The sequence below is a fragment of the Malaclemys terrapin genome, chromosome 7 (assembly GCF_027887155.1).
Source record: "Malaclemys terrapin pileata isolate rMalTer1 chromosome 7, rMalTer1.hap1, whole genome shotgun sequence".
NCBI lineage: Eukaryota > Metazoa > Chordata > Testudines > Emydidae > Malaclemys > Malaclemys terrapin.
In genome coordinates, this window is record NC_071511.1 from 116,545,446 (window position 1) to 116,571,491 (window position 26,046).

Genomic DNA, 26,046 nt, shown 5'->3' on the forward strand with positions numbered 1-26,046 from the left:
GCAGCACATTTGGTCAGCCAGTTACTGGGGGGGAAAATGATGGAAGCAACGTGAAAAACGCAAGGATTAAAACGACCTCGAATATTATTATTGAGTCCCCCTTCCCTTTGGGAGAAGCGGAAAGCGGAGCTATACAGTAGAATGGAATGTGCGGCAGCGGATAGGGCGACGCTGCCGGGAGGGAGTGGAAGGTCTGTTGCAGGGGCTGTGGGAGGGGGGACAACCAGGGGTGGGTGCGCGGTTTGGCCCTTCCCGGGACAAGTACCTTGGGGCTTTGGCCCCTGTGGCAGTGGGTCAGGCTGTTCCCGTAGAAGTGGGTCAGGCTGTGGGCGGCGGGGCTGTGCCCAGGGACACCAGACATCCCGCCATCAGGGGCTGGATTAAGATTTATTGGGGCCTTGGGCACCGGAACAGTTGGGTCCCCCACACCCTGGGGGCCCAAGGGGTGCCAGAACTGGGGGAGACCTAAGGGGGCTATGCCCGTCCACTTTTTAACATGGGCGTAGTAGCCTCAGGCAGGCACAGCGCCGTGGTGGCATAGGTGCAGTTTGGGGGGGGGGGGCAACTCTCCCCCCCCCCCCCAGTTGCAAGCCTCGGGCAAAAGGTGACAGGAGGAGCAGTGCCACACGTGGTTGCTGCCTCAGGCACAAAGCACAGACAGCAGCTGGTGTGGGCAGCCTGCCAGCGGGAGCCAGGCACAGGCACTCGGAGCCCAGGTGTGCAATGGCCACTGAGGCCAGGCTAGTAGCAGCAGGAGCCCTCCCTGCCTGTGACCTTTCCGGGGTTCCCCACCTCCTCCTCCAAGGCCAGGCAGGGTCTCCTTTCCCCGCAGAGCTCGTCTACAGGCTCTGGGGTGGGGGCAGGAGCCCCAGCCCCTGGGTCCCACTGGCAACAGCATGCCCAGGGGTGGGTACACCTGCCAAGGGCTGCTCTTGGGCACTCTGGCCCCTGCTCAGACAGGTGGAGGGTCCTGGGCGGCTTTTACCACTTCCTGGCTCCAGCTTCTGGCCTGACCAGGAGGCGGGGCCTTGGAAGGAAGAGGATGAGCAGGGGGCAGGGCCACAGTTCCAGTGCCATGGCCTCCCCTTTCTACCCAGGTTCTGGTGCTCCTGTGGGGGGCCCCCAAATGGCTGAGGCCCTTGGGCCCGTGAGCCTGGGCGTTAATTCACCCCTGATTAGGGGATTTACCTTATATATGCAATGATACACCCCATCCCCCCTCACAAAAAGTAGTGTCCTGATTTTTCACACTTGCTATCTCATCATCCTAGGTATTCCAGACCCCCAGCCTTGGCCCAGATGGGGGATGTCTCCTCCCACTGGGTCAGTTTTCAGCCCTTCCACTGTTGTGCTGGCCGTCTGAGCCCAGAGGTGCCTTTGAGGCAGAAGACTACAAGTGTGATGTGTGAATGGACCAAAGGCAGGGCCTGATCCAAGTCCCCTTAAAGTCAATGGAAGATTTGCCACTGACTGCAGCAGGAGTTGGATCTGCTCCATAAAGTCACTCAGACTTGGGGGGGATAGCTCAGTGGTTTGAGCATTGGCCTGCTAAACCCAGGGTTGTGAGTTCAATCCTTGAGGGGGCCACTTAGGGATCTGGGGCAAAATCAGTACTTGGTCCTGCTAGTGAAGGCAGGGGGCTGGACTCAATGACCTTTCAAGGTCCCTTCCAGTTCTAGGACATGGGATATCTCCATTAATTTAAAAATTTAGTCTGTTGCCTCATACTGCTTTTGTTCTGTGGTCAACCACATACACATTAAAATCTCATTTGTTTTCAAGCTCCCACCTTTCAGGCCCGCAAGGCCCTGGAAGGAATCTCTGTCAGATGTGGATTTGCAACCTCTAACATGGCTTTCCAGAGTCTGTGATTATCTACAGCGCTCCAGTGGAAGAACAGTAACTGCAGCAAATGGCTCCTTCTACAAATAAGTACACCTATGATCCACTTTAATTTGATTTAACAATAGCATTAAACTATACAATCCTCCTCTGAGTTCTTTTAAAACTAGAGCTCATGGCCTTTCAGACCCATCTGTGATAGCTATCCAGTTTGTGGCCCAATGTAACATTTCAAATGGAGTTCAAGTGCCTTTCAGCTTCAGGTCTAGGGAAATTAAAAAAGAAAAGCATTAAAAGAACAATCCCCAGACTTAGGAACATTGAAATACTATTGTGTAAAGCTGAGGAAAATATTTGATGTGTTGCTATTTTGCCATGTCTGAAAATGATGGGTTGGAAGAAGATATTTGGGAGTACAAATCCATTCGGAAACCAAAGTCAGTATATCAAAATAATAATTCAGTGAACATCTCTACATCTGTGCAGAAAGCAAATGATGGGAAGTGCAAATCAAAAGGAAGTGGAGGTAGGAATAATAAAAAAACATTTGAAAACAAGGACCAGTCTAAGAAAACTGAACAGGGACCAAGACAGAAATGTATTCAACCACTTATAAACCCTGACCAGAACTTAAATCTATCTAAAGATGACCATACTGTGCAGTCCCAGGAAAGTGAAACTACGCCAACAAAGCGAAGCAAGACTTGTAACAAAAAACAAACCACACCAAATGCAAGGCCAGTTTATGATGGATACTGCCCAAGCTGCCAGATGCCTTTCTCTTTACTGTTAGCCCAGACACCTCGGTGGCATGTTACTGAATGTTTGGACACTCAAGGATCCACAGAAAAAGGTAAGGCTCTGGTGAGGAGAAATAGCCCATTCAAATAGATTGTAAAGGTTATTCAAAGAAAATTGCTTGAAATTTAGATCAGATTTAGTAGTATAGAACCTCACATCAGTTTGGCATCTGAGAGAAAGTATAGTATGGTTGGAATGACTATTACAATGTTGTTATTAATTGTTTATCAGATCTGGGGCTGTCTGACCTCTTTTTCTGAAGCATTGATCAAGATTGAAGGTCCAATCTTAGAGGTGTTACACTCAACTCTCATTGGGTTGAAATAGGAGTTGAAGGTCTTGAGGGTACTGCTTGTTCAGCATCTCACAGGTTTGAGATCTAAACCACTGACACTTAGGTCTCAATCCATAGTGAATTTTTTGCTTCCTTCTGCCACAGAGCCCCTCTTCTTGGGGTGGGGAGGAACATTGGCCCACGCCGTTTGTCAGATTTTCCAGGATACTTACAAAATTTGGAAGCTGAAATCAAGATTTGAATGCTCGGTCTACCAAAGACTGGCGCTGATATATTTCAAACCTTAGTCTCAGGGCCTGTGTACTTTAGCAACCCTACATTGACTAGGTCTGCTGTGAGAACACAAGAGATCACGGACTTATTTTAGTATGGGAGAGGAGTGGGAGCAAGGGAACTGGGACCCTCTGACATACAGTTCTATGTGATGAGATCCAGTGCTTTCATGGATCCATGGAGACCTTGTAAATCTTCCAGGAACCTAATCTGTGATTTTAATATCTCTCTTTTTGTTTGAAAAACAGGGAGTACACAGCCAGGAAACTTTAACTTAAAGTAAAAACTGCCCCTTTTCTTATATCTTTTTCTTTTATTGAAGGGATGTTTGAAGTCACTGTTGTTTTATGAAAATGGAGCCCTTAGTTTTTCTATAGTTTTAACTGTAGGCAGATATATCTGTCACCTTACTTCCAGCTTTAAAGTAACAGCTGTAGACTCTTGCTGTTTGGCACTGATTTAGCCACTAATCCTAACATTCTCAAAAGGATTAGGCTAGTAAGACATGGACCTCAACATTCTGTGACAATGTTAAACAAAAAAAGAGAGACAGCTACTGACTATTTCATAACGTTGATCATAAAAACACTAATTCCTGTGAATAGTTTCAATAGCATTATAAAAAGTTCATTGTATCCCAGCTGACAACTATGAGGTAGAATGTCAGGTTGCTGTGATTCAGAATAGCTCAGGCCTGGCGCTGGCCTCAGACAACTCTATTTATAAGGGAAAGCTTTTAACATTTATGCCATAACATTAATATAAAATCACTGTCTTTGTTTGTGCTAAAAATGTCTTTTGACAAGATATCAAGAGTGTATTATTCTGTTTATTTCCTTAGAGTGTCCTGATGGTCTACTGTGCACTTCCACCATTCCATCGCACTACAAACGCTATACCCATTTCATACTTGCTACAAGCAGAGCAGGGGATTATTTTGTCAGCTCTTCAACATATAGCCCAGAGAGAAAGTTCACAGGCTCTGATGCTACTAACTCAAGCTGTTTCTCAGGCCTTGTGGATGGAACCTCACAGCATGAGAAACTGACCAGGAATGTAAGAAATGCCTCAAATGAGGATCATACATTGGTGATACAGAGTTCAACACAAGCAAAATCTCCAAATGTAACCAATGTAAATACTCTGTCTTCCACAAACATTCTAAAGCCCCAACAGACTCTTCTACTTACACAGTCTGCAGATGATAATGGCCAGCTTGACTCTTTGGATTTTCCATTTTCTCAAGGAAGCGAAGCTAGTGGAGATCTGGATAGTCAGAATGATTCTAATCAGTTAAAGCTGCTACTTCCAGAAGCTGACTTCAGTGACTGCGAAATTTCCTACTCTCCACTTAATACTGATGAGGAAAATGAAGAGGAAACAGAGGAGGAGGAGGAGGAGGAGGAGAAGAAAGTAAAAAAGAGATTATTTCACACCCAGAACTCTGAAGATGAGAGCACCAAAAATGAGGAATCTAGCTGTATGTTGTTTACTAAATTGGATTGTTCTCCACTTCAGCAAGTACACAGGTATGGCTGCCTTAAGCTAGGTGGTTTCATAATACAAAATGAATCTTGTGAAGAATTGAATGGACTGAGTAGTTTAGATGGTTTTGTTAAGCCTGTTTCTCAGGAGCACATGAACAACATGTTCTCTAATTCAGGAAGTGCTGCTAATCAGTTAAAACACCCACAAGGGGCACTGACTGCACAATCCTCTCTTTCCCTTAATTATGAGATAACTAAGAAGGAATTTGATTGGCCAACATTCAGTGCCTCTGTTTCTAATACAGGTAATTTGGAGCTGAAAGATTTTAATGCTTGCCATTTGGATTATGCAAACTTGGCTGTGGGTGATCCATCATTGTCCTTGAAAGTCAAAGAAGAAGGTGGTAGATCTTTTCTGTCAAAGCAAAGTGAAGTTTCGAAGGAACCTAGTAACTTCCTAATCAATAGAAATAAAATGACTACTAACACAAGTGGAACTACATTATACCAGAAGAGTTCACAGCCAGTAATAGAGGAAGAAGGAAGTCTTCCCAATACAGCGGCTGTACCCCTTCCCAGTACGATCTCTCAAATGCTGCCATCTGTTTCTGTTGCAAATGTGAAAGCCAAATCTATTTCAGCCAAAGAACTGAAACAAATGGACATTGGTGTTTTCTTTGGGTTAAAACCCAAAGCAAAAGAAGAGAACAAAGGAAAGAAACATTTTGGTGAGGGAACACAAGCCTCAAGTCCTATAACTCCCAATGGAAAGAGGCCCAGACAACAAAAGAGAAAAGCTGAAGGATCTGTGGGGGACATAGATGCGGTCACAGAAAGCTCAAATAAAAATGGAGTCTGTGTAGATACAATATCTGGTGTGAAGCGAAGCTGGAGAAAAAGATTTAGAGAATCATCTTCTACCGAAGAAGGAACAAAAAACAAAAAGTGTCCCTTTTATAAGAAGATACCAGGTGAGAAGTAATTGTGACTTTTAATTCTAATGGTTGACTTTAGAACCGTCTAGTGATATAGCTGTTTTCTCATTTTAATACGAGGCTTTTTTATTGTTTCAATGTAAAAAACCTTTTAAGGCCCCAATCCTTTAATGATTTCCACTTGGGTGGACCCCCTTTGAAGTTAGTAGGGATCAAGGCCATAGACATTTACAAGATTACAGCGGCTCATTCTATGAGCGAGCAACAATGAAAAAAGGAAATAATTTTGTAAAAATATAATCTTTTAAAGATACTGCTAGAAAAATAAACTTTTTGACTTAAATTATGTTTTACAGGGCAGGTCACCTAAGGGGGAGATTTTCAAAAGCATCTAAGGGATTTAGGAGCACCTTTGAAAGTGAGACTTATGCTCCTAAATCCTATCTTTTCAAATCTAACAACTAATGTTTGCCTTGTCTAATTCATCACTTGTAACTTTTACATAACTTATTTTGAAGCCATAAGAAAGGTTGGCTAATAGCCATTTATAGAACAAAATGTTTGTCACTCTTGCAGTTACTTTACCGTAGACCAGGTACATTAATTGAGCTTCATTTTGTGTTTAAGGTATAGTATTACACTAGAATGATATTCTCCAGTATTAATTAGTAGCCTTCTTAAAAAATACTTTCTAAAGCTAAAGAAACAGCTCAGAATTTACCAAAATCTCCTCAAATAACTATCCAAAGTATAAAGAAGACTGATCAATAGTTTGAAAAGTTTAAACTTCACAGATTTCAGATCACCAACAAAGGATCATCTTAGTTGTGCTTTTTGATTCTGGAATCCTGGATAAAGATACACGGAAAATGGGAGTTGGGGTAGTAAATGTACTAAGCATGTAGCCTACTGTCTGTGACCTTGATCCACCAACGTGATGCATGCAGGTAGACCCTTAAACTTGTGAGGAGCCCCATGATGTCAGTTAAGTCCTGTGGATCCTCTGCATGTACCAGTCTGCAGGATCGGGCCCCATATCTACAGTATAATTGTCAGTTTCCTTGGCTGCCTGTCTGGCTTTTGTTTTGAACCACATTGGTTGTATGCAAAATATTTCTGATTTTATTTTCTATAATTTTTCAAATAACTTGGAAATGTACTTTTCAAATGGATACATCTTAATGGGTTGAATGGCGGGAGAACAATTATATGAAATTTTTGGTGATTTTTGGAATATATAATCAAATTTTAAAGAAAATGTCTGCCAATAAATTTGATAGGTTTTTTTTTACATTATTGATTTCTCGTTTGCAGAGAATAGAAAAGACTCCTTACATCTGTTTTTATCATGAGAAATAACAACTCATTTAAATATATAATACCAAATCTATGATATATAATCATCAGCAGATAGAGATTTTTTTAAGAACCCAGGTCAATTGCCTGCTAATAGTAGTAACATTTAGCAAGAGTCTTATATGTATGGAACTGGCATGGTGCAAATTGGAAGTGAAATACATAGTCAGTGCTTTGGGAAGCTTGCACTGTGTAAGCATTTCAGAAATGCCATTTTGAATACAGATGTATGTTTACTCAGTTTATTAGGTATAATTGAAATGTAGGATGGCAGATGAACAACAGGTATTGTTGGAGGAATGTGTCAATGTTTGTATTTGAAGAGGAATGTGTCGGGGAGGAATATGTCGATGGCTGTATTTGAAGATTGTTTAGTTTGCTTAGTTATGACTTTAATCAGTGAAGCTATTTCTCTCCTTGCTGTTTGCATAATGCTCATGTCTGCAAGCTGCATTTGTTCTCACATACTCCTTTTTTGTTGAATTCACTATTTTAATGCATTTTCTACTTAAAAGAAAAGAAAATCTGACCAGTAACTGGCTGTAGCTTCTCCATGCATATTAATTGACTTGCTCCTGTTGTATTTATGTTGTAGGAACTGGTTTTACAGTTGATGCATTTCAGTATGGAGAAATCGAAGGCTGCGTAGCCTATTTCCTCACTCATTTCCATTCTGATCATTATACTGGCCTAACAAAAAAATTTACATTTCCAATCTATTGTAATAAGGTAAGATTTCCTAGGGTTACTTGATAATTACCAAATCGGTATGCAACTGTGAACGAAAACCAAAAGAATACAGTGTTCAGATTCTATGGATATAGAACCAGAACCTCTCCTGTGGCAGAGGAGCATTTGGCATGGCTAATTTGGATAAAGGAAGTATCAGGCCGGTATCCCAGAGGCTGCTGTAACTAGCACCAGTTGCTAACAACTCCAAAGAGCTGTTATAGTAGTGATGGATCAGACAGATGTAAGGAAGGCCTTATTAGATCCTCTTTCCTGAGCCAGCCGCAAGGAAGTACGTGAGGGGACTAGAGGTTCTCCCCCTACCCAGGAGTTTCTGTAACCCAGATATAGCAGATGTTATAAGAGGCTGAAGCACAGGCCAGTGTTGGAGCCATAATCTTTTATCATGCACACATTGTGCTCTGTGGCTTTGAGATCCTTCTAAATATTTACAATATAATCTAATCAAATTAAATAATATTTAGAAATTCCACAATGCTTATATCTTTAAAGAATCTTACGCACCATCCCTGTGATAGAAACAAGTATCGATATTGGGATGTGGAGGCATACAGATTACTTTTCCTGCAAGCAGGCAGAAAGTCTGTTGTAGAGTCAGGAGTAGAACTTAGGGGTTTCTGGCTCCAAGTCTCAGGCTCTAAACACCAGAGATGCTACCTCTGTTTGTAATGGTCCTTGCCATAACTCTAGCCATACTGTGTGGTATTTATACTTGGGTTTTTACTTGATGGCACCATTGGAAAAATGACTTTTACAAAATAAAACCTGAGCACAGAAAAAGTGAACTTTGTTCCCATTAATTGTTTTCCCCTGAAATATTTTTCTTTGTCTTTCTACATTAATTATCAGGTAAAGCACATGGGGTTGATGTGGTCCTTTTGTTTGTTGTCTCAGGGTATGTCTACACTAGAAATGTAAGTCGACCTATACTAGGTCGACTTACAGCCACCACAGTAATTACTGCTGTGGTGCATGTCCACGCTATTCTCCTTGGGTTGGGGGTGCGTGTCCTCACCAGGAGCGCTTCCACCGACCTAAGAAGGGCAGTGTGGGGAGCTGAGAGCCCAGTCGCTCTGCTGGCTGCTCCCTACAGGAAGCCTGGGTGCCCCACAGGCTCGTGGGCTCCTGTTAGACTGCCCATCGCTTCTGTTCCCTGTTCCCCACTGGAAGCAGGGGAAGCCTCCTGGGGCTTCTCCCCTCTCTGCCAGGAGCTATGGGAAACTGCCCAGGGCTTCTCGCCCCTGGGGAGCAGGGTCCATCTGCCCCAGCTTTTCAGTCCACTCCCAACTGGGAGGTGGGCAGCCTTGTCAATTTCACGTCTTGGCTCCCACCTGGGAGCAGGGTTGGAAACTGCCAGGGTTTCTTGCCCTGGCTCCCAGCTGGGAGCAGGGTCCATTCTCCTACCCTGAAATTGACAAGACACCAGTGTAAGGGACCCAGTGTCTACACAGGTACTGTCGCCTTGACTACACCGACATAAGCCTTATGCCTCTGGCGGAGGTGGAGTTATGATGTCAATATAGTAGGGTACTTTCATCAGCAGAAGGAAGGCTGTAGCGTAGACACTGACATAATTAGGTCAACATACACTGCTTTATGCCAACCTAACTATGCAGTGTAGACCAGCCCTCAGTACTAAACTCTTTCTCTTTTGCAGATAACTGGCAACTTGGTGAAGAGTAAACTTCGAGTGCAAGAACAGTATGTCCATACATTGCCAATGGATACAGAGTGTATAGTGAATGGAATCAAAGTGGTCCTGCTTGATGCCAATCAGTATGTATCTTTGCAGCTGAATTATATATATCATTTGCAAATAGTGAATGTCAAAGATAAATTATTGTTTAGAAATGGTTTATACCTTCATGATTTTTTGGCTTCAGTGGATCCGGAAGACTAAGGATAATTTTTTTAAAAGTGCTTAAGGAGCATAAATGTTGTTTTCGAAAGTGAGTTAGGGACATAGGAGGGTAAATCTTGGGCCTGCTAGTGAAGTCAGGGGGCTGGACTTGATGACCTTTCAGGGTCCCTTCCAGTTCTATGAGATAGGTACATCTCCATATATTTATTTTATAATCTCATTGAATGCCAATGAGACTTAGTCTTCTAAGTGCCAAAGTTACTTTTAAGAATGGGAATTCGGCTCCTTTGAAAATGTTACCCTAAAAATACTTTGTGCATTTGTAATGAGCTCATCACCAAGATATCTAGATGCTAGTGATACAGAGTGCTTTAATTTTCACATTTCTTTACAGACATTAATCCCGATTGATACTTAGAACACCTCTCTGAAGTAGGTAAGAAACTAGAAGCACAGCAAGATTTAGGACTAGGGTTTCCAAAGTGGTCCAGATTCTGAGTGCTTCAGTTTTAATGCCCAATGTGAGGCGCGCTGGGCCTTATTTTCAGAGATGTTAAGAACTTTACAGTTTGCTGATGACAATGGGAGCTTCAGATAGTGAAAATCAGGCCCACGGGGTCTCAAGCTGGACACAAAAATCATTTGACAGTTTGAAAATTCGGCTCTAAAAAAACCTGATCTTGTTCCCATTGAAATCTTTGGCAAAGCTTTTATTGAATTCAGTGGTGCAGGGCCAGACCTTAACTGCCCAAGGCCATGTAGACAGTTTTTGGTAATGTTAGGATTAGAATTCAGTAGCTCCTGGCTTTCAGTCCTCAGTTCTGATCATTTTGCCTCTTGGCACCTTATTTGTGTATTGGAATAAAAGTCCTCTCTTTTTTAGTATATAAATTTAAATGCAGAACTCTGTTACAGCTGGTTTGAATAATACTTATCTTAGGACTTGTTTATGGTTGAAAGATAAGATTCCTTGCAAGTCCTTTGAAAACGCTTGCTGGGAATGAAAGAAGCCTTGCAGCTTATGTAATTTGGACATTTTTCAGTGTTTTCTTCCCCCTTCATTTTAAAAGGAATATAAACTATAGGTATAAAGTTCAAGTTTTTGGAGCACTTACCATCTCTGTCTTCTAAGCTATGATCTATGGCCAGTGCTTCCTTTTTTTTTTTTTTTTTTTTTTAAACTTCTGTATATGACTCATGTCCAAAATACTCCTATTTTGGCTGCCCAGTCTGAGTGTCTGCCCTGCAAAACAAACTAACTTTGGTGAGGAGCTGCACGAGGAGCAATGGACTCACTGCAATCATAGCAAACAGGGAATGGTACCTACCCAACAATAAATTCTGGATGCAGGATAATGTTTAAAATCTGTAAAGAGAACTTACAAAGCAAATATTGCACCAACTCCGACAGCACTGAAGATGGCGCCTACAATTATTCAATTTCTATTTTTCCTAAATCATAACAATGCCTCTTCTTTCCCCAGTCTGCCATTTCCAATTCATATTGGACCAGAGAGACTGATAAACATAAAAAGATGGGCCTGGGACATCATTTGTGCCACACATGCTGAAAGACTGATCAACACAAGAGGCAGCCCATGCTTTATTAGTTGTTAGGTGCAGTTGTTTTCCCATTGTCCATCTAACCTAAAAATTGTAGCCTATTAATAGGACTTAAACAGGGGTTTATTTTTTGAGCTTCACTGGAATTGGAAAACGTATGAAACTTTGCACTTAAATAGCACTTCGCAACTTCAAAATCCCGTGTAGATATTAATCTCCCAACAGCACTGTGGGCAGTTAATATCCACATTTTTCAGATGGGGAAACTGAGACACGTGAGAGGTGGTGGCTTGTTTATGGTCGTGAGACAAGTAGGTGGCATAGCTAGCATTAGAAAGCAGGAGTTTCTCGGTCTCGATCTGCCAATGCGTGGGCTGATTATCTGTGATTTACCAGGCTTTATCCCCACTACTGCTTGAAAGCAGTGTAGTTTGTGTGGTAATGGATGCCACTTTGGAAGTAAGAATATGTTGTGTTGTTTTTTTTCCCCCTAGTTGTCCAGGTGCCACAATGATCCTTTTTTGCCTTCCCAATGGAACTGTCATGCTACACACTGGGGACTTCAGGGCAGATCCTTCTATGGAGCAATGTCCTCTTCTGATCAGTCGAAAGATTCACACCCTGTACTTGGATACTACGTAAGCTAGTATATCCTTCTTTCCCTGTCCCAACAACAACCATGTGTCCAATAATAGTACTTTATATCTAAAAAAATTAATAATATGAGTGACGTGTTTTGATACTCACTTAACTCAGATGAGTGGGTATGTAAAGAAATAAGGTATTTGTTAAAAGGCTATTTACATAATGTCTGTTGACTTTATATAAATAGGGATATAATCATTCTGTGGCATAAAGGTTTTTGCAGTATTCATTTGAGGTGGCCAAACTAATCATAAGTGGTATTCAATTGTGGGTGCCATTTGGCCCTGTAAAAGCAGAGGTTTATAAAATTGAAACTGGCTTTATACAGGTCAGGCCCTTAATGCAAGAAACAAACATTCAAACAATGCTAAATGTTCGGGTCAGTTGTCCAATTTTTCGTTAGACCTTTCGTTGATTTATCCATATGAAACTGTTTTTCAATAGATAATGACTAATGCCCAGTTGCAATTCTTTTATTTTCTGACCCATATTCTATTACTGTGAATGAATAATGCCTTATATGACAACTATGTGCATGCCAAAAAATAAGACCTATGGATGTAATTAGTATGTGACACAAACATCCAGCTTTATAAAAATAGTACTCAAAAGAGGGAAAGATTTCAGTAGTCATAGTGTCAGATGAGTGAATATTGGCAGTGTTCTTAAATGTGCATATAGAAAAGTGTGCATAGTATAACTTAAAATGTATTTATTGAAAAAGATTAAAGTTTAATCTTTAAAAAATTACCATATGCCACCATGATTTTTAATAAGTAAATAATAAGTTGAATTGATATTGACGAATAACTTATGTCATTGTTGTGTGCAGTTTTTGACAAAGCCTACTTATAAAGTAGGATGCCTCCTGTATTATGCTTTATTACATATTCATATCCAATTTCCATTTATTAGATACTGCAGTCCTGAATATACTTTTCCTTCTCAACAAGAGGTTATCCAGTTTGCTATCAACACTGCCTTTGAGACAGTAACTCTAAACCCACGTACATTGGTCGTCTGTGGAACCTATTCCATTGGAAAAGAAAAGGTCTTTCTAGGTGTGTAAATGGACATATCAAATCAAAATGAATATATTCATCTCTGAATGAATGTAAAATGAGCATTACCTTAAAGTATGCATGAAGGTAGCTTAGGCTCAACATTTAGATTTTGTGGATAGCAAAAGAAAGTATGGCTGTTGATTAATCGCAGTTAACTCTCACGATTTAACTAAAAAAAATTAATTGCGATTAATTGCACTGTTAAACAATAGAATACCAACTGGAATTTAGCAACTATTTTTGGATGTTTTTCTACATTTTCAAATATATTGACTTAAATTACAATACAGAATTCAAAGTGTACAGAGCTCACTTTATATTATTTTTATTACAAATATTTGCATTGTAAAAGTGGTAAACAAAAGAAATAGTATTTTTCAGTTCAACTCATATAAGTACCATAATGCAATCTCTTTATAGTGTAAATGCAACTCACAAATATAGTTTCTCCCCCCCAACTGCACTCAAAAACAAAACAATGTAAAATTTTACAGCCTACAAGTCCACTCAGTCCTACTTCTTGTCAACCAATCGCTAAGACAAACAAGTGTGTTTACATTTGTGGGAGATAATGCTGCCAGCTTCTCATTTACAATATCACCAGAAAGTGATTCTATTATTGTTTAACAGTGCAATTAATCGCGATCAATTTTTTTAATTGCTTGACAGCCCTAAAAGAAAGTACATTTTAAAATTTAATATTAATTTTTTAAAATGTCAATAAGTTTTTAAAATTTCAACTAAAAACAAGTTTTATTGAAACATTTATCTGCCATGTTTGCAAACTTAACCAAACCATGTTGTGCCATTGCATAGAATGCACAAAGTGGCTCCACACAGAAAGTGAAACTAAGCAATCTAATTTATTTAACCATACCAAGTGAAGTGCCAATAGTTTACTTTTTAAAAAAAACAACAACCCAGCATCACTGGTGAGATTATAAAACTTGTTTTCAATTTTAATAATTTCAAGTGCTATTAGTAACACAGTGAAGGAAATGTAATTATTTTTAAACTTCAATTCTATTAACAGTTGTTTCCAAGGGTGATATGTATTTCCCTCTAAAATGGAAGCAAGTCATACAAATGAACAATTTATTAAAAACTTTCCCAGCCATTAACTGCATCTTTCTGCTATTTTCTGTCTTTAAGGAAACCTGTTGTGCCCCAGGCTTAAATCAGCACAGTGATTACCTGACTGTACTTTGTAGAGCAGACAGCCATGCAACATTCGTACTTTTAAAAAGATTTTCAAAGTCATTGGTACTAGAATTTCTCTCACTGAAATTCAGGCCATCATTAACATGGGTTGTTTGTCCCTTCTTCAGAACTGTATCAGGTTCTAGCGTCTTAGAAAGAAATGTCAGTTTGCTCCCTTGAACACCAATATATTATTGAAGAGGTATGATTTGTAACCTATTAATATACTTTTACTACTCCTCTCCCTGCAAATAATTCTGAAGCTACAGTACAGCAATCAGTGTTTGCCAACAGTTATCACAGTTCTCTATATATTTTAGAATATGAAATAGCTTTATTGGCAAGCATGGATTTTTGTAATGGTGATCACTGAATCAGTGAGATGATCAGGAGCATCTCAGAAACAACAATGGAAATCTTTGTTATTTGCAAACTGTCTCTTCATCATGTCTGATCTTTTCCCTTTCACCCTACAGCAATTGCTCAAGTTCTGGGCTCTAAAGTGAGCATGTCCCAAGATAAATACAAAACACTGCAGTGCTTAGAGTCTGCAGCTGTTAATTCCCTCATCACCATGGACTGGAACAATACTTTGCTTCACCTTCTTCCCATGATGCAAATTAATTTTAAGGTAAGTGTAGAAAATATCATCTGCACCTGTTGACTAACTTTAGCTTGGATGATATAACAGCAATAGGGTGTCTTTGGTGCTTTTTGCCACCTGTCAGATCATATTTATTTAGTGATGTTTTGACATATAGCAACACATTGAAAATGAGATGCAATTAAACATTAATAACAGGCTCCAAACATAATGCACAGAAAGTATAATTTCACTCTAATGTAGTGTTCATGGAACAAGATTAGATGAGACTTGTTCAAAGGCTTGCTGTTTGTGGCCTTTTTTGAAGTAGGTTTTATTTAATGATTGCAGCATCTCTCCTATTAACAATTAATAGACTGTGACACTTAGTCCCCGGCTTCTTTTTTTCCATTAATTTGTGTGTTGTAAAAAAGGACTGAAGGGGTTTTCTTCCTCAAACTTCCTCTCTTTTGAGGCAGTTAATAAAGAGATATTGTCAACTTGACAACTAATCAAAATATTTTAATCTTGTGGTTTTTTCTTTTTTTAAAGTCATTTCAGCTATGACACCTGCCCCTGGGTCCACTGCCAGTTTTTATGGCTTTACATTCACATTTCCTCATTTTAGACAGTTTTTCTTTCCTCTATTGCTGTGTGGAAGACCTGCACAAACCGCAGAAGGAAATGGACTATATGAGAAACAGTGAAACTGACACAAAATGTAGTTAAATGAACATCATGATCAAACTGAAGAAGAAATACATTCCCATCTTTCAGTTGTAAGAATATTGGGTGTTACTTGTAACAATAGTAAGTAAAAGGATTTTAGACAGATGTTTTATTTTTTGTTAAATTGACTTTTGCGTACAAGTTTTATACAAGGGAATCAAGTACCATCTGTTTTCCAAAGAGATATTCAAGTTCTATTGGGGGTAATTCATGAGTGTGTGTGAAAGGTAAAAATTCATTCTGCTAAAGGTGCCAGATTGGTAATCTAAAGGATATTTTCTGTCTATAATACAGGTACAGTGATTTAATGTCTTCTGCACTGCCCAGCCTATATACTTAGAGGGAATCTAATTTTCTTTGCCCATTAGTACTTAGCCTCTGTGCTAGACTGCCAAGAATGGTACCTGTCTGGGAGCGGTGGCGGGGTGGGGGTTATGATATGATCTCAGAGGCTTCATTTCAGAAGTATTCATAGATGATGGAAGAGGAAAAACATGTTTTTATTTTAGTTTTATTTTAGTTTTTAAAAGAAGCTTCATTCCCCCTTCTTTTTAAAAGCTAGAATATTGACTCCCATAAAAAGCAGATTAAAGGTGAGTTTATAGGTCTGCGTTGATTTTATCAGAGCATATACGTTGAGGGAGAATGGGAGAACGGGAAAACCGTGCATTTTGGAAGTAGATTTGAAAGTGCAGATCAACAACAGGCAGTCAGCACAGATGGGGGGAGCTCTCTATTTGTTGTTTGCTGATTGAGATACATTGCACCCTTTAATTGTAGGAGAAGTTGGTAAATTCTACATTACGCCATAATGTTAATGTACAGATAGTAAGATATGGAAATTCCCTGAGATTCAGTCAACATGTCATGAAAGATGCATAGTGTATAGACAAATATGTCTAGCCTTTAAATAGGGCAATACTGAAAAAGAAATAAAAACAGAACAATTGGACCATGTTTAAAGGTGATCTAAAACAGAGAGGAAGTGATGAGGATGCTAATCTGGGACTCTGGGGTCCTGGGTTCGATGCCACAGACTGCCAATGTGATCTTGGGCAAGTCACTTAATCTCTCTGTGCCTCATTCTCTATGTAAAATGATGATACTGTTGTCTTACCTCATAGGGGTGTTATACGAATAAATACATTAAGACTGTGAGGTGTTCATACTCCAGTGATGTGGGCTATATAAGTGACTTAGGTAGATAGATAGATAGAAACACACATAGTGTCACAAGTCAGAGGTTCTCAAGCGGGGGTCCATGGCCCTTTGGGGGGATGTGAGCAGGTTTCAGGGGGTCCGCCAAAGTAAACTAGAGAGCAGGGACGGCATTAGGGTCACTGGGGCCCAGGGCAGAAAGCCGAAGTCTGAGCCCCACCACCCAGGGCTGAAGCTGAAGCCTGAGCCCCCGTGGCGTGGGGTGCTGGGCAATTGCCCTGTTTGTTGCCCTCAATGGTGGCCCTGGCTCAGAAAAACAGTTGTTGTGGCATAGGTGGGCTGTGGAGTTTTTATTGCCTGTTGGGGGCTCTTCAGAAAGCGAAAGGTTGAGAGCCCCTGCCATAAGTTACACTGTGGGGTGGAGGGGAAAGGCCAGGGCTGTACAGGAAAGACAACCAACCAGAAAATGTAAGAAAAAACATTTGGAGGGAGAATCTTTTTATCTTTCATCATCCTTTTTAGATGCTCTTCCTGCTAAAATCCCATCCTTCTGTCCCTTTAGTATGCAAGTTACAGACATGTCATTTTATCATTTCTGTCACCTCAGTGTGGCTTCCAGTTACCATTATGAGGATTACTTTTCCCCCCCAAACAAAAGAACCATCTAGATCTGCCAATGTGATAAGTTTTCAGTGAAGCCAGTAGCTGGAGTCGGAGTGTCTGGGTGCCAGTGATGTCGTTAAGATGTATGGAGATCACAAACTCAGTTGAACAGGCGTTAAATGCTTAAGGATGAGCCCATGTAGCATTAACCTGGTGTCTGTTTAGTAAATGTGTGAAACTCAAAAGAATAATATTGTAAACAATAAATCAGCTGGTATCTGATAGTCTGTTTGGATTAGGAATAATAAATGTCATTTTTATATACAGTATACATTTGTTTACCCAGGTGGTTCTTCCTCTTTTATTTTTTTCATGCTCAGCTGAGCAACCTTTGTCCTGAATTGCAGACTCGTTACCTGGGAAATCTGGCTACTTGTATACCCTCATTACTGTCATTTTACAGTCATGTAAAATAAATGGAAACATTTGTACACCACACCGTCATTTTAATCGGTTTTATCCGTGAACCTACACTGTGAGTTATAGAAATATTATCCCAGTTTTACATATGGGGAACTGAGAAACCAGTTGATTTGTCTAAGGTCACACAGGAATTCCCAGTCCAGTCCAATGCCCTATTCACTAGGCCATCCTAGCCCTATATCAGGATTTCTAGGTCTGCCCCACATCTTGTTTTGATATGCATTTTGTTCAGTCCCGAGCCCTATTTAGGGACCAGTCCTGATATTGTTACTCTCCTCCATTGATTTCTGATAACTAAAGCTTTGTGCTAGCTAAGAAACCTACAAAGCCTGTGAAGTCACTAGGGAAATTGTCTCAGTCAGGAGCTCAGGTTCAGCATTTAATTTATGTTTTGAATCCATCTGTGATCTCAAACATCAGCTGGCTTCTAAGAGACACATATCACTATTGCAATTTCTTCTGTATTGCAGCAGTGCCTAGAAGCCCCAGTTATGTACCAGGGCCCCATTGTGCTAGGCACTGTACAGACGCAGAACAAAAAGACTGTCCTGGCTGCAAAGAAGTTACAGTCTTGTCAATTTTAAGGATTGTGCTGCAGTTCTTCTCACTTGGAGGGTTAATGCCTCCCCAATAACCTGCTTCCAGGTAAAGAACTGAAAAAGAAGCTCTAAGAATTAAACAGGTTTTCCATGATTGAAGGTTAGTGTAAGGGGATAGATCATAATAAAATTGTGCAATTCTGAAGAACAGTTCCGTGTTTCCACAGCTGGAGGTTCCCTGGATCAAATCCGGATGGCTTTGGCTTTTATTTCCACTCAGTCAAGTCAGATTTTGCCTCTTCTCAAACTGAATATTTTAAAACTTACCTGGAACAAAGTTATCCATGAGATGGTACTCGGAGTGGGGTAACAAAAATGAGCTCAGTGTTATGAAAGAGTCTTGCATTCACTGACTTCCTTCTTCACTCACAGGTCTTCTGTAGCAATCAGAGTAGGCACATTCACTTCCTTCCAAAATGCCAGCCTCCCAGTAAAATTCCACAGATTTATTAGGAAACATACTTTCTTTTAAATATAATTGTAGGGATAACTGATATTTCTTTTTGATAAATATTCTGATACTTTGTAGCTGCACTGTGCAAGTCATACACACTCATGCGCTCTTCACTTCATTCCTCACAGCCCCTTTTTCTAATCTCAAATTGCTCCCTAGCGTTTTTGCTTTCTCTTGTATATCTTACTTTTTATTCACTCTCCCTGATTCCCAAACTAAAGAATCGGAAGTGTGTGTAAGTTGTGCCTTTTGTACATCTGCTTAATTGCAGATTTCAATTTATTTGGCCTCTGCGCCTTCTTCCCATATTGATTTCCAAGAGTATAATCAAAACAGGTTCTTTTTTTTCATTTTGGAACAAGCTACTTAATTATTTGCCAGTATGTAGTTTAGCTCTCCATGTATGGTTTATAGGTGCTACGTTGATTCAGCAGAGAACCTTACTCATCTAAAGACACTTGGCTAATCATAAAAAAACACAGAAATCCCTCTCCCTTTCTCCTAAACAGTGACCAGAGTTTAAAGATTGTTTTAATATAAGTATCTTCAGCCTAAACCTGAAGCAGACAAATATCACTACTCTAAGGTTCTGTACTAGTTATGATTATGACCTAATAATAATAGGTCAAGTAGCAGGCTGGGCACTAGAAATTTCAGTGGCAGGGCTAAGGATCGAAGTAGACTTCTGTGGCTCCAGTGCATCCCAAACAGGTTCCTGCCATACGCCCTTCCTTGGGCTCCACGCTTGTCAGCTAAGTTCTGTGCTGTGCAGAGGGTGTGTATCCCTCTCCCCAGGGCCGGCTCCAGGCACCAGCTTCTCAAGCAGGTGCTTGGGGCGGCCGCTTCGGAGAGGGGCGGCAGGTCCAGGTATTCGGCAGCAATTCGGCGGACAGTCCCTCACTCCGCCTGGGAGTGAAGGACCTCCCGCCGAATTGCCGCTGCAGATCACGATCGCGGCTTTTGTTTGTTTGTTTTGGCTGCTTGGGGCGGCCAAAACCCTGGAGCCGGCCCTGCCTCTCCCTACCTGGGTTCATTCTTCTTTGTACAGCAGATCTGCACTAATGACCATTACAACATTGAAGGTGGGGGCTGTAATTGCCCCAGTAGAGTGTGTATATATAACTTTTTATCTACAAAGCTTTACATACATTGAATAATAGTTCTCACAAAAAACCCCAAGCTAGACCAGGAAGGACAAGTCACATTGCATCAAAGAGTGTACCAAAGAAACAAACCCAAATCTGGGAAGCAAGCACACCCTTTTTGCCCTATAAATAGCATCCCTGCTTGTTATCCAAGTCAAAGAGCAGAATTCAAATCAATATTCTCTATTTGTAGTTGTTACAGTTACGAAGGCTTTCAGCCTGGTACTGGGTGAGTGTGGTCAAATATTAACTAGTAATTTTGCAGCATTTTCTTGAGACCAGTAGAGGAATCAAAGTTAGATATTAAAATAAAACTATTTACAGACATTATATCAAGTGGAGGCAAGATGCAGGGTACAGGTTCACATTCTGGATGTCCTTTTTCCAAATCCTTTACTGTGCAAAGCTTTGTTTTTGAAAGCAAAGGAAGAATAAAATAGATTAATTGCTCCAGTAATGCAAATGGATTTGCTGTGTGAAAAGAAAGGGCAAACGGATAATTCAAAGAAACTGGTTACTTCAATGGAATGCTTGTTTGACTACAAAAAAATGCTGGGATCATTTAAATACTGATGAATATCTGCTCTTGAATAAGCAAGCTGCATGGAAGTGTTGTCAGGGCTGATTGTAAACTATCCATTTAATCATGTTTGAGCCTTCTCATACCCTATGGGATCCATTTGCACATACTGCTGCTGACTTCAGCAAAATAGTAGATAACAGGCTGTCATGGTGATTGAAGGAGGTTGATTGAGGAGTGAATTATATTTTCCATTTTAGAAGGATGAAGGTTTTGGAGCAATATTGACTGAAGGTCTGAGGAATTTTTTAAAAGCGTATGAATGTTTCTTGTTTAACTCTTTATGAAGAAGCTCTGAAGTTCGCCATGTTCTTGTAGGAAGGAAGCCTTTCTCCCCCCAACCTCCCTAAAAATATTAACATTAAAAGAATTCCCCTTGCATCACAAACATCTGTTTGTAACAGTGAAATCATGAGACCTTTTCCATTTAAATTCATCGTGGAAGAATTTCAAAGAGCACAAGCTTTTCAGGGCAAGGACTGTGTCTTTGTATGTATTCTATCCATGACTTACCACAGTGGAGTGCGACTGTAATATACAGGCATTAGGGTGGGATTTTCAGAAGAGTCTAAGGATACCACATGACAGTTAAAAACCCACAGCTGCTCTGTATCGGCTGCCTCAGGCTCGTGGACTCGGGCTAAGGGGCTGTTAATTACAGGGTAGACGTTTGGGCTGGAGCCCAGGCTCTAGGACCCGGCGAGGTAGGAAGATCTGAGCCCAAACGTCTACAACACAATTAAACAGCCCCTTAGCCCAAGCCCCATGAGCCTGAGTCAGCTAGCACAGGCCAGCCCGTGGGTGTCTTATTGCAGTGTAGACATAACCTACGTGATTTAGAAGCACATTTGACTTTCAATCAGACTGAAAATCCCACCCTTAAAAATTAACAGTATGTACCCAATTAATAAACACATAACAAAATCTGAGAGCAGGCTAATCTCATAATTGTTCTACTGAATTTTAGTTCATCTCTACTGGAACTGCATGTACTGTCCTTGGTTTTTATTAAGACAGGAGGGGCAAGTATAATGCATGTGTATTAATCTTATGAAGAGTTGCAGTAAGAAATGTCAGTCTCTTTACAAATGAATCATGATGGGCAGATATAGTCCTTTTAGGCTTCTGATTGCCATCTTAATGAAACCTAACCTTTTCCACTGTACTAGGTAAATGGAGTCTTTGAAGACTGGCCATAGCTCCCATTACTGAATAAAGAGTGTACTTATTTATTTATGGTCCTTTATTTTCAAATGTGCCTGTCTTGGTAGTTCTGAATATTGCTATCGAGTTTCTACTGGCACCATGGTGCTGCTGGTGAGAGCATTTCACTTCCCTTTCCCCAAACTCTGCAGCATCTGCAGGTTCAGTTATTCTCTTTTCTTTTAAGCAGTCGTTATTTATCTTGTGTTCTTCTTCCTGCTCCTGGCTTGTTGTTAACAGTTCTGAAATCTAAAATCTTGTAGGGCTTTCAAATGGACAAGGTGGATATCTATAGTACACATGTGAAACTGATTTCCTATTTCTGACTTCTCTTTATGCCAATGTAGGATTGAAGATTCCTTACACTTCTTCCTCTCCCTCTCTGATCCTTATTCTTTTGCTATCCCATAAATAAAATTGAAGGCTGCCTCACGCAAATTATGAGACTTTCAGGTCAGATCTTTGGAGTCAGTTGAGTTAAAAGATGAGAAACTATTTCCTCAGGTCATGTTCAGTTTGGTTTTTGGAAGCATGGTCTAGTGGTCTAAGCAAGGGAGGCTCGATACATATCACAGGAAGTGACTTGCTGTGTTGTTTTATGTGGGTCACTTACTCTCTCTGAGCATCAGAGTTCCCATCGGTAACACAGAGCTAATAGTATTTGTTTGCATTTGTAGAGCATTTTGAGGTCCTTAGCTGAAAGGTGCTATTTAAGTATTAAGTATTGATCATAACTGCTTTCTAGCCAGCTGGCATTTAAAACAAAAAAAGGGAAAGTGCCCATTAAAATGTTGTACAAAAATATAGTTTAATTTCCAATGTCCCCCTCTCCAAACCCCAAAACCTTTTAGACGATTGGATCATTGTGGTGGTGATGGTGTTTAATAGTCTTCATGAATGTGCTGTTTTTTATTAACAGGGCTTGCAGAACCACTTAAACAAGTTCTCAGAGAAGTTTGACCAAGTTCTGGCTTTCAGGCCCACTGGATGGACGTACTCCGATTCATGTCACGCTCTGGCAGATATCAAACCTCAGACCAGGGGAAAGATCACCATATATGGTACATGCACTATAAATGGCTCAGTACATTTAGTTCTGTGTGGATTGTTTGCATACATTTTATTCTAGCACCTCTTTCTGTTCATCATATTATCCACTTATTGGTTTCACTTCTGCTAAGAAGCTGAGCAGATAAATGTCTCCAGCATAAGTCTTAAGAATTGACCAGTCTGGAACACTGTAAATGCAGATTTTAAATACTGTTTCCTCTAATGCCCCTCTCTCAAAAAAACAGTTTGATCTAATGGCTTTAAGACAGACACAGACTCCATGGGTAAAACGCTATTCCCATTTAACTCAATAGGAGTTTTGCCAGGGATTTCAACAGAGCCAGGATTTCACTCCATATATGGCTTCATGTGAAAGACCCTGTGCCTGCTGCAGAGCTTCTGTCGGTACCAGCCTGTTTCCTCTGTTCTTATTGGTGCAGTCTCTGGCAAACAATTTATGGATGGAGTTAAATCTCCTAGAAAATCTCTCCTCTTGTCGCTCCACAAAGTAGCTGGGGTCATCGAATTTGCACTAATGATTGACACTGTAGATCGATCCTAGTTAATCCTTCCAATAATGAAGTCTGGATTTTTACTTGATCCTTGGAGTAAAGTTTAAATCTCCATTTAATTAAAATATTCTTTTTAAGTATTTCTTTGTTTCTTGCAAAAATAGTTTTAGTCAGCTAAGCAGACTGCCTGAGGTACCTTTGCATTGTTTTGCTACAGGGATTCCTTACAGTGAACACAGCAGTTACCTAGAAATGAAACGATTTGTCCAGTGGCTCAAGCCACAGAAAATCATCCCCACTGTAAATGTCGGTGACTGGAGAGCCAGAAACATGATGGAGAAGCATTTTAGAGACTGGAAGATGGAGCCTACTCAGCAGAGGGAAGAATGTACGTTCCAAAGGACATGTGCCGGGGGAGGGATTGAACTACCCAGGACTTTTATCTAGCCTTCCTTTTTCTATGAAGCCTCTTTGAGAAGAAACAAGCTGCCATTCTCCTGCAAGAGAGAGTACAGTCATATTCTCCCCCAAGTGAGCCTAACTTTCCTATGTAACCATTAGCCTATTTTCTCCTAGCTTATACTTTCAAAAAAACTGCAAATGTGTCTGACACTGAATAATTTTCCAAAATAACCTGAATTTGCTTTCCACCAAACTATCCAGTAAAACACTTGAGGACTTTCATAAGTTTAAGCACCTAAATAGTCCCATTGACTTCACTAGGACTGCTCAGATGCTTAAAGTTCGGCACATGCTGAAGTGCTGGATTACAGCCTGAGTTTCACTCCTCTTTGCCATCTTTTACTTGCATGACATGGCTTTAGGATGTTGCAGAGCTCAAGGAAAGAAACTGAACCATGATTATTACCAGTGTGTCAGAATTATACACTCTTTCTGATATCCGTCTAATGTCCAGATGTATGACGCTGGCCTTTAAAATGGGGAACAGACCACCCCATTTTACTAAAGGTACAAGAGGACGTTTGAATTAAGGTGGTATTAATCATTTAAAAGGAGGTGGAGTTTTCTGTCATTTCAGTACCAAATCGAGCGTTTCTGAGAAATGACTGAGAGGATGACATCAGTTCATGTGGCACTGTGTAAATTCTGAGGGCAGGTTGTTGCATTGGGAGGGAGAGCTGAGGGGTTGTAACACTAATGTTTTCACATATCTGCAAACTTTACACCGTAACAGAGGACCAGTTTGGGCTGCTACAGTATTGTGCAGTTAGGCACTTTGTAGAAAATAATGAATGTTTATAAAGATACTCCCATCCTTGTGTGTTTTTAACGTTCAATATATGTACATTTTTATAAATCTCTTTTAAATAAAGACTCTAAATTAAGCCTGTTGTTTTTGCTTCAGATAAAGGCCTTCACAATTAAGAGGAAGTGAATGTGAGTAGAGGTTGCAAGGCCAGCCTAACGAGCCTTCTTCATTCAGAATGCCCATTGAAGACACTGTGTGTTACACATGTGCCCTGGGCATGCAGGATTGGTACCGTACTGTAGCGGGGTGGTCACCCACTCCTGCCCGGAAGGGCTTAAAACAGCCCTGTCAGAGGGCTGGGGCAAAGGAAAAGCTACTAGGCTGATGGGGGAAGTAGCTGCAGCTGGGCCACGCATCAATCAGGCCTCAGCTGGCCCTATATAAGAGGCTGGGAGCCAGGAGCTCAGCAGTCTCTCTAGCTGTTGGGGGAGATGGATCTGGCTGCAGGGACCTGAGCAGAATACCTGAGTGGAGCAGGGCTGGGGAAAGGCAGAGGAGCTGGGGAGCTCCAGCCTGGAAAGCCCCAGGCTGCGGCCTAGCAGAAGGCCAACGGGTACTGGGGGTTGCAGAGGGCAGCCCAGGGGTAGGCAAAGGCAGCAGGTCCAAACCCAACCGTGCCTATGATGAATGTCTTTTACACTGCAGTCTGCCCCAGTGAGCGGGCGCTAGATGATGACCGGCAGTAGCCCATGACTGAAGCAAGGTGGGGATTAGAGGGTTGGGGTTCCCCAGAGAGGGAAGACCCTGGGAGAAAGGGGTTCCTGCCAGGAGGCAGCATCCACAGAAAAGGGGCACCAGGGTCCTGGGAGGGACATGGGGCCAGCGGCAAGGCGGATCACCAGTCTGCAGAGGGCGCTCCAAGGTTGGCATTCCCAACAGAGACCAGCAGGAGGCGCCACAGGGGTGAGTCCCGCACTGCTACACATACCCTGGGTCATACAAACATTTATGTATGTTTTTAAGCATGTATTTGGTCCCACTGAAGTCAATGAAACTTCTCAGGTGTTTAAAATTAAGCCATGTGCATATTTGCAGGATCAGGTCCTAAGTCTGCACATATAGGCTGGTCTCTCCTCTGCTAGGGAAGCAAATACTAGAAGGTGGCAATAGTAATATAAGTTTTGCCTGCCAGGTTGTTTTCCTGAATCCTGCACAGTGTTCACGTAGCTTAAGAAGGTGACTGTGGGCTTTCACACCAGTATTTAATTTAAACATCAGAATAAGATTTAATTTCCAGATTCATTGCATATATCTAGAAGAAACAAAAATAAAAAATGCATCATGTATCAAAAAAATCAAGAAAGGGAAAGTCTCTGGTGCATTTTCTTGGGAAAAAATTTTCTTTACTGATCTTTGGAAAAAATTATCAGACACTTTCCTATAGTAGTGAGCTCTGTGTTTTTGATGAGCAAATAGTCTCATAGTTCTCCTTCTCAGGGAAATAATATCCCATATAAGTCTTCTTTTTTTTTTTTTTGAAAAAAGATCTTGTCTACATTACACATTTTTCAATTAGAAGCAATTACATTTAGATGAACTGAAATGTGGCAGTCAGTTACATAATTATATCTACATTAAGCAATTCAAAAATCTGAGATTCTGTCC

The 26,046-nt window shown here is 40.8% G+C and overlaps 1 protein-coding gene across 1 annotated transcript; it reads left to right on the top strand.

Moving 5' to 3' along the window:
• The first annotated feature begins 114 nt into the window (after positions 1 to 114).
• DCLRE1A (DNA cross-link repair 1A) lies at positions 115 to 24,517 on the top strand. The gene is made up of 10 exons (XM_054033543.1): positions 115 to 191; positions 1,783 to 2,695; positions 4,053 to 5,669; positions 7,585 to 7,718; positions 9,397 to 9,515; positions 11,658 to 11,801; positions 12,724 to 12,869; positions 14,549 to 14,703; positions 22,529 to 22,670; positions 23,389 to 24,517. Exons 2-10 carry the CDS (start codon positions 2,200 to 2,202, stop codon positions 23,616 to 23,618), a joined length of 3,183 nt encoding a protein of 1,060 aa, XP_053889518.1. The 5' UTR covers positions 115 to 191; positions 1,783 to 2,199; the 3' UTR covers positions 23,619 to 24,517.
• Positions 24,518 to 26,046: the final 1,529 nt, after the last annotated feature.

Coding starts and splice junctions, on each gene's coding strand:
- DCLRE1A (XM_054033543.1), top strand. CDS start 2,200: ATGTGTTGCTATTTTGCCATGTCTGAAAATGATGGGTTGGAAGAAGAT. Junction 2,696..4,052: donor TCAAGGATCCACAGAAAAAG/GTAAGGCTCTGG, acceptor TTATTTCCTTAG/AGTGTCCTGATGGTCTACTG. Junction 5,670..7,584: donor CTTTTATAAGAAGATACCAG/GTGAGAAGTAAT, acceptor TTTATGTTGTAG/GAACTGGTTTTACAGTTGAT.